Genomic DNA, 8754 nt, shown 5'->3' on the forward strand with positions numbered 1-8754 from the left:
CTTTTTAGGAGGGGAAAAGTGAGTCTTATAGAGCAAAAAATACGGTAGTTACAAATATGTACATGTGGATCTACTTCATATAGGGGAATAATCCCAGTTCTTGTGCCAGCTGGGAGATAGCAGAGCAGTCCTAGCTAAAAGCTGGTCAAACCAAAGAAGAAAGAGAGAGAGAAAAGAGAGCGGTGTGCTGCGTGACTCGTCCTTTTGTTACCTGGACAGGTGAGGTCACGCCCACCTTCTATCACATGGAAAAGGAAGGATGCTCCAGCCAGGAGGAACAGGAAGTTTTTGACTGGCTGGACCAAACATTCCCTCGCATGTCTTAAAGGGAACGTACCAGGAATGCACAATAAAATCAGACTGAATTGTCTAATAGGGAGAGGCTCACACGAGCCTGCAACCAGCTCTCTGCTGTGCATTTAAAACAGGGAATGTAACTCTGCTAAGTAAAGGAACTTGCTGGGGCACGTTAGGAAGGATATTAATAAAATATATATCCTCTCCTGCCGCCCTGGACATTCCCACTTGGCTCAGGGCCCCCGTTCTTCTGAGATCCACAGCCTTGTCCTCCTTCCCCCCTCCACATCCTCAAGACCTGAGCCACCGAATGTGGGTGGGTTGCGGACGCACTTTTGGTTTCCAAACTCTTCTTTTTCTCCCCCCCAAATTCCTCTCCCCATTTGCTCGGCCACCTTTGGCTAAGGTCTCCTTTCCCTGGTTGCCATCTGACAAATAGCTGCCTCTCTTTCCTCCTCCTCACCCATTCCTTTTCCTTCTCTGCCTTTGCTGCATGAATAAGTTCCTCATCGGAGGAAGCCTGTTTGAATGATGGACTGGTTTTTAATCCTGCTTCTTGGACCATGAAACAGGGGATTTTGGGTATTGTTACCGAACTGGGAGCTGGAATGATTTTCACCTTGTTGTTTGGCTGAGGTCACCAAAGCTTGCTAAGGCTATCTGTCTATTCTGACGACTCTGTTATTCTGGTTATCGGTCACTAACAGGGTTTCGATATAACGCTTCATCAGCAAATCATTTAAGTGGCTTGCATCAAAATTAGAAGATGGACGTATCAATAACCTATATATCTATATCTGCGGCTGAGATCAAAATTGTTCAACACCCCATTGTTATCCAAAATTTGCAGACATTCCGCTGTTTGCAACGAGCAAATCAAAGTTGCGTTTACAGCTGAATTTGGGGGGACCAAATATCATTTGGGAAATTATGTGTGATGAAATGAAAAGGATGTTTAAAATAAAGTTTGTATAAAAAAAAAAAACCAGAAGATTTTCTTTTGGGAATTATAGGGACAGAACTACCTAAACTATATAGAAATTTGTTCATGTATGCTACTACAGCGGCAAGAATGTTACTTGCCCCAAACTCCCCCCTGCGGATCTTGAAGTATGGGTCCCCCCAACAAAATTCAAAATTTGGCTTTGTAATTCGGAATTTATGTGATGTGATTTAATTTGATGTGATTGGCCAGTTAATAAAAATTATTTTTTTAAAAAAAGAATGTTACTTGCCCCAAAATGGAAAGAAGTAGAAGACCCAGCAAAGGAGGAACGGATACAAAAATTTATGGAATATGCAGAAATGGTGAAACATGCCGGGAGAATTAAGAAATCAAGATAACAAACTTTTTATAAAAGAATGGAGATGGTTTATTGAATATTTACAGATAAATTGTAAACAGATAAAAACATTGGCAGGATTATTTTAATAACCTGCAGTTTCATAAGAGTATATATTTAAAGATGAATAACTGACCAAATTAGGTTAATTTGGATATGCAGAAGATATTTTTTAAAAAAATTAAGGAACCGCAGAAAGAGGCGGAAGGAAGTCAGGTTTTGAAATGTCAAAATGATACCCTGGTTTCTCTTCAGATCGCATAAATCTTTCGCCTTTTACAAAAGAACACTTTTAAAAAAGCAGTTACAGCCAACGTCTTATAACAATCCAACGCAATGCAAAAATGTGATAATAAAACACATCCAAAAAAAGTAACATTCAACGATCAGTTGCAACAACAACAATACTTTATTGCGGTCCAAAGACCCACAAAACAATTTCAAAACTAGATACGGTTAAAATGACCAGACAGACAGATGGAAGACATTCATTAGAATAGTGTAAAATAACAATATCAGCATATGAAAGTTAAACAGAAATTCACTCTTAACAGATACAGTAAACCATTTTAAAACTATAATCCATAAAACAAGGGGAAGCCCCAGCAAATAAAATAATGCAATGCAAATTGAGAAGCAGAGACTAGTGGGTGGAGCAAAGCAGGTGGAAGAAAGCCTTGCCTGATGAAGTCTCGCCCCTGATAGTACTTCCAGGGAAAGATTTATCCCAAAAAAAAAAAATATGATAACATAGGAAGGACCTCTCAAATTTGGGGAGCCTCTGAAGCAAGCGTCAGGCCTCAGTCCACCAACAGGTTTTGGGGGGGGGTTTCCTGGCGAGGGGAGGAGCGGGCGAAATCACCAGACAGGGGATGGGCTGAATGTTTGTGCACTAATTTTCCGTTCTGCATCTCCACGCTTCCCTCCCTCTGCCGGGCAGGATCCGGAGTGGACGACCCCGTGGGAGAGGTCTCCATCCACGTGGAACTGATCACCCACCCTGGGACCGGGGAGCATAAGGTCACTGTCAAAGGTGAGCCGGAATTGGCGGCCGTAGACTTGGAAGAGAGTTAGAAGGGATCATCTAGTCTGTGTTAGAATTCCTGCTCTGCGATTGCAGTCACGGGATTGTTGTCTATCGCATGACGGTGTGTGTTTTGACTCCACCGAGTGGGAAGTGATGGAGACAGGATGTTTGTGTTCCGTGAAATGGGACTATTGTCCTTTTTTTTTTCTTTTTTCAAAAATTTTATTGGTTTTCACAATATTATAAACAGACAAACAAACAAACACACAAGACAAACAAACATAAATTACTGAAAATTACACTTATTAACTTTGTTAAGTGACTTCCTCGCTTCCCCTTGGTTGAATTTCATTGCATGTCCTTTTAACGGTTTTCCAAATCCCAATTCTTATGAAATTTAACTTACACATTAACATCCTTAAATCTTCACCTTATGGAATTAAACATATTAATTCATCACTTAACATAAATAAAATAAAATCCTAAGCCAATTAAGTATCTGCAAGCTATTTTCAATTAATTAATTTTCAATTAATTTAACTTAACAAATTTAACTAGATAATCGTTAAATTTATTCCACTCTTCCTGATACTCCTCCTCCTCTTCCGGTTAGGTCGGCTATTGTCCTTTTTTCTCTTTGCTGTCTGATGCTAGAGAGAGAGGGAGCCATGTTGCAGTGCTCCGCGTCTGTTTATATGCAAATAAAGTAGATTAGCCAAAATGCTGAGGTCTGTTACACGAACAGACTCTGCGGATCCCTAAGTGTGCCGATGTCTGATGGCATCGGTCGCTGTGATGTTCGGGCAGAAAAAAAGCTTTCAAAGCTCCCAAACGATCGACCAGGAGGGAGAGAACATGCCAGTCAGGCATGTGTCTCTGCCAGGGTCCTACTCGAGTGTAGGACGAGCTCCTGACCACCACCACCCCAGCAACGCAGAAATCAGCAGCGGTTCCGTATGGGGATCAATCCTGCAACCTTGCTGTTATATTGTGGGAATGTTGTGGATAGAAGGAGAGGATCTATTGACTGAATATTCTCCTTCCTCCTTTTTTCCCCCCTTTTATTTTATCTTATATTTTGGAAATGTACACCCAGTTTTTCTTTTCCTTTTAATTTTTTTGGGGCCCCTAAGAGAGCGGGACACTAAGCTAGAGCTTGCTTAGCTTATACGTAAATCCGGCACTGGGGACGCGGGTGGCGCTGTGGGTAAAACCTCAGCGCCTAGGACTAACCGATTGCATGGTCGGTGGTTCGAATCCCCGCGGCGGGGTGAGCTCCCGTCGTTCAGTCCCAGCTCCTGCCCACCTAGCAGTTCGAAAGCACCCCTAAGTGCAAGTAGATAAATAGGTACCACTCTGGAGGGAAGGTAAACGGCGTTTCCGTGCGCTGCGCTGGTGCCGGTTCGCCAGAGCAACTTCGTCACGCTGGCCACGTGACCCGGAAGTGTCTGCGGACAGCGCTGGCTCCCAGCCTCTAGAGCGAGATGAGCGCACAACCCTAGAGTCTGTCAAGACTGGCCCGTACGGGCAGGGGTACCTTTACCTTTAAATCCGGCACTACTCAGGACCATGGAGATGTTCTGCCCTTTGATCTGATGTTTAGGGCCAGATTTCGGTTTGATGAGGCCCTCAGCTCCTGAAGGTTATGGGGCTCTTTCTATGTCCAGCTGTCCTTTGTCCACAACAAGTTGTCGCTGTTTTTGGTGTTGAATATATGCTATATGGCGATTTATGGACCTCATAGGTATCTCAAGCCATTTGCCCATGTGGCCCTGCAACCAGTCCATGCAGAATGTAGGCACCCTATATATAGAAAGGAGCAAACCAGGGATATTTCAGGGAGCAGGTGGGGCCCATGACTTACATCAGTGATGGCCAAATTTGGCCATCCAGCTGTTTGGGGACGACAACTCCCATCATCCCTAGCTAACAGGACCAGCGGTCAGGGGTGATGGGAACTGTAGTCCCAAAACAGCTGGAGGGCGGAGTTTGGCCACCACTGACTTACACCCTAGGAGCTTACACAACACAAAACACTGTTGCTGGATGTAGGTTTTATTTTATTTGTTTTTCATCTTCTATTTTGGAAATGTACATCCAGGTTTTTTCCTTTTAATTTTTTTGGGGCCCCCAAGAGAGCGGAGCCCTCAACTAGAGCTTGTTGAGCTTTTACGTAAATCCAACACTGCGCCTTTCTCTCGCCCAGTGGTAGCCGCCAATGACCTGAAGTGGCAAACGTCGGGGATTTTCCGCCCCTTTATTGAGGTCAACATCATCGGGCCGCACCTCAGCGACAAGAAGAGGAAATTCGCCACCAAGTCCAAGAACAACAGCTGGTCTCCGAAATACAACGAGAGCATCCAGTTGTAAGTGATTGTCCTTCCTCCCCCTTCCTTCATCTCAGGAGCAACTCAAGAAAGGCAATTATTGCAAACCTCGGTCCTGCCTCCTCGCCAGGCAAGCCGTCTCGATTTGCAATACACCTCCGCCAGTAAAGCGAGATGAGCGCTGCAACCCCAGAGTCGTCCGCGACTGGACCTTATGGTCAGGGGTCCCTTTACCTTTACATTTAAGAACCATTTTATAGGGACGTGGGTGGCGCTGTAGGTTAAACCACAGAGCCTAGGGCTTGCTGATCAGAAGGTCGCTGGTTCGAATCCCCGCTGGTTCGAAACTCCCGTTGCTCAGTCCCTGCTCTTGCCAACCTAGCAGTTCGAAAGCATGTCAAAGTGCAAGTAGATCAATAGGTACCACTCCAGCGTGAAGGTAAACAGCTTTCTGTGCACTGCTCTGGTTTGCCAGAAGCGGCTTAGTCCTGCTGGCCACATGACCCGGAAGCTGTACGCCGGCTCCCTCGGCCAGTAAAGCGAGATGAGCACCGCATCCCCAGAGTCGGCCACGACTGGACATAATGGTCAGGGGTACCTTTACCTTTTAAGAACCATTTTAAAATATTGACAAAATATTTTTTTACACACGTTGAAAAGTGTTGGTACTGAGCTTGAAAGCCCTAAACGGCCCAGTATCCCTGAAGAAGCATTTCCACCCCCATCGTCCATCCCGGACTTGGAGGTCCAGCTCCGAGGGCCTTCTGGCAGTTCCCTCCCTGCAAGAAGCAAGGTTACAGGGAACCAGGCAGAGGGCCCTCTCGGTGGTGGCACCCATCCTGTGGAACGCCTTCCCACCAGATGTCAAGGAAACAATGTGTTTGCTCAATGCACTCGAAACGCACTCAAAGCTTTCTATTTGTGGCTCTGTAACTGAATATCGCTGTGGTTTAAACCACAGGGCCTAGGGCTTGCCAATCAGAAGGTCGGCGGTTTGAATCCCCACGATGGAATGAGCTCCCGTTGCTCGGTCCCTGCTCCTGCCCACCTAGCAGTTCGAAAGCACGTCCAAGTGCAAGTAGATAAAGAGGTACCGCTCTGGCGGGAAGGTAAACAGCATTTCCGTGTGCTGCTCTGGTTCGCCAGAAGCGGCTTAGTTATGCTGGCCACATGACCCGGAAGCTGTACGCCGGCTCCCTCGGCCAGTAATGCGAGATGAGCGCTGCAACCCCAGAGTTGGCCAAGACTGGACCTAAGGGTCAGGGGTCCCTTTACCTTTACCTTTTAAGAACCATTTTAAAATATTGACAAAATATTTTTTTACACATGTTAAAAAGTGTTGGCACTTGAATGCCCTAAATGGCCCAGTATCCCTGAAGGAGCGTCTCCACCCCGGACACCGGGGTCCCTCTCCCAAGGGCCTTCTGGCGGTTCCCTCCCTGTGAGGTTACAGGGAACCAGGCAGAGGGCCTTCTCAGTGGTGGCACCCGCCCTGTGGAAACCCTCTCACAAGATGTCAAGGAAACAATGTGTTTGTGCAATGCGCCCGAAACGCACTTACAGCTTTCTATTTGCAGCTCTGTAGCTGAATCCACCTTTTCCCTCCCGCAGCGCCCTGGGCACTGAGACGGGCCCCGAATGCTACGAGCTCCAGGTCTGCGTGAAGGACTACTGCTTTGCCCGCGAGGACCGGACAGTGGGCATCGCCATCTTGCAGCTGAAGGACCTCCTTCAGAGGGGCAGCTGCGCCTGCTGGCTGCCCCTCGGCCGCCGCATCCACATGGACGACACGGGGCTGACGGTCCTGCGCATCCTCTCGCAGCGCAACAACGACGAGGTGGCGAAGGAGTTTGTCAAGCTGAAGTCAGACACGCGCTCGGCCGAGGAAGGCAGCGCCAGCTAAGCCCCACTGTGCCCTGCCCTCTCCCTGCCCTTCTAGTCCTGTGGTCCGTCAGCCCCATGGCCTCCTAGCATCACCTCTTTTACACAGCCATGTCGAAGCCATAAGAGATCCCCGCCTTCTCCTTCCTCCCTGAATTTGGGAGCCTCGCTCCCGCTGCCAAGGATCAAACACCCTCCGAACACACACACACACATTGCCAAATCCGTTCAGTATTAGCCGCTATGGGGCAGAGGGCAAAGAGGGAAGCCTCCCCCCCCCCAAGTCAGGACCCTTGGCCCATCCAGTCCAGCATTGGGAAAAGGGGCGTTCTCTGCCCTACCTGAAGATGCCCACGGTTGAATCTCCTGCGGGCAAACAGGGCTCTGGCGCTGAGACGCTACATTTCTAGATACGGGGGCCAAAGGTCCTGCTGCATGTTTCCCAAAACAGACCCACATCCTTCGAACTCATGGCATAGCTGTCAACTGTCCCGTATTTGGCGGGAAAGTCCCTTATCCCAGCGCCGTGTCCCGCTGCTGTCCCTTATGGATGATGTCCCTTAAATTTCCCGGGTTTCAAAGGAAGCAGCTCGTCTCCCTCCCTCCCTCCCTGCTGGCCAGGGAGGAGGGAGGCTCCAACTGTGTTGCTTGGCTGCGTTGCTCACCCAATAAGGAGTCTAAGAACGACTGGGGGGTGGAGCTTGCATGCCTTGTGCCGATCAAATCGGCCGCGTTGCCTGGGGACTCGCCTTTGCTCAGCGCTTCCCAGCGGAGAGGTGACGGTGGTTTTCCTTGCTGCGTCCCCTTTGCCGGGTTGCTGCGCTGTGGGAACCACTGCTTGAGGCTTCGTTTGGCTGCTGGCTGGGCTTTCTGCCTTTGGCTCAGAGGGGCTCAGAAGTTGAACCTACCTGTGCTTGGAAAATCCCTTATTTTGGCTGCTGATCCCTTATTTCCGAGGCAGCTGGTCCCTTATTTTCACATCTGTAAGTTGACAGCTATGACTCATGGCCACCTCTGTCCCGATCACAGCTCTTTCCCCAAAGAGCCGTCCTTGCACCGTTGGCCCACATGGCTCCGGGCTGCCAGCTCTGGCCGGCAGCCGCCCTCTCCCAAGGTTTAGGCAAGGAGTTTTTTGGGTCCCACGGCACCTCCAGGTTGGGTCAGAGGTGGTCATGTTGGAATTGCTTGAGGCAAGTGTTGGTCCATCTAGTTCAGTGCTTCCTGCACGAACCAGCAGCCTAGGGCTGGACACACACCCTAACTGGCAGCATTTGAAAGGAAGCGAGGTTTCGCAACACGGACCGAGTTCTTTGCGGTTTGCAGCACTGCCGAGAAGCAGAGCAAACCGTTGGCTAAGAGAAGGGGTTTTAAAGTAGAACCTTTTTTAAAAAATGAAATAAAATTGCAGCTCCGAGGCGGCTGGTGCCCGTTGGTAGTAGGCTGGGAGGTCAACAGCAGGTGGCGCCAGAGACACCCAAGACAGGCGGAACCAGCTAATTCCAGTTCCATAAGGTTGCCATATGTCTGGGATTCCAACAACAGACTTGGGAAATCGGCCCACTTTTCCTTAAAAAAGCAGCTCAACAATTATCCCAAAAAACCCCCACAACTTTTTGTGTCCAAGTTTTTTTACTTCTTGAAATAACCCTAACCCTCACAGGGACAGCACTGAGACCAAGGAGGTAGGAGAGGAAGGAAGGAAGGAAAGGAAAGGGAGGTTGGAGGAGATGGAATAGGACGTCCCTATTTTCACGGGAGAAACGTTGGAGGAGATGGAATAGGACGTCCCTATTTTCACGGGAGAAACGTTGGAGGGGATGGAATAGGACGTCCCTATTTCCAGGGGAGAAATGTTGGAGGGGATGGAATAGGACGTCCC

General features: G+C 48.4%; 1 protein-coding gene across 2 annotated transcripts in view; it reads left to right on the forward strand.

Annotated features, from left to right (window-relative positions):
- LOC309360683 (protein unc-13 homolog A) overlaps window positions 1-8511 on the forward strand; it is a 132335-nt gene extending 123824 nt beyond the window's left edge. For both annotated transcript variants that reach the window (XM_081895408.1, XM_081895407.1), the window contains 3 exons: window positions 2581-2673; window positions 4874-5033; window positions 6606-8511. In XM_081895408.1, coding sequence (XP_081751534.1) covers window positions 2581-2673; window positions 4874-5033; window positions 6606-6897 — 545 coding nt within the window. In that variant the 3' untranslated portion in view covers window positions 6898-8511. The remainder of the gene's footprint in view (window positions 1-2580; window positions 2674-4873; window positions 5034-6605) is intronic.
- The last annotated feature ends 243 nt before the right edge of the window (window positions 8512-8754 follow it).

The sequence above is a fragment of the Podarcis melisellensis genome (assembly GCF_964234715.1).
Source record: "Podarcis melisellensis genome assembly, chromosome: 18".
Classification (NCBI taxonomy): Eukaryota; Metazoa; Chordata; class Lepidosauria; order Squamata; family Lacertidae; genus Podarcis; species Podarcis melisellensis.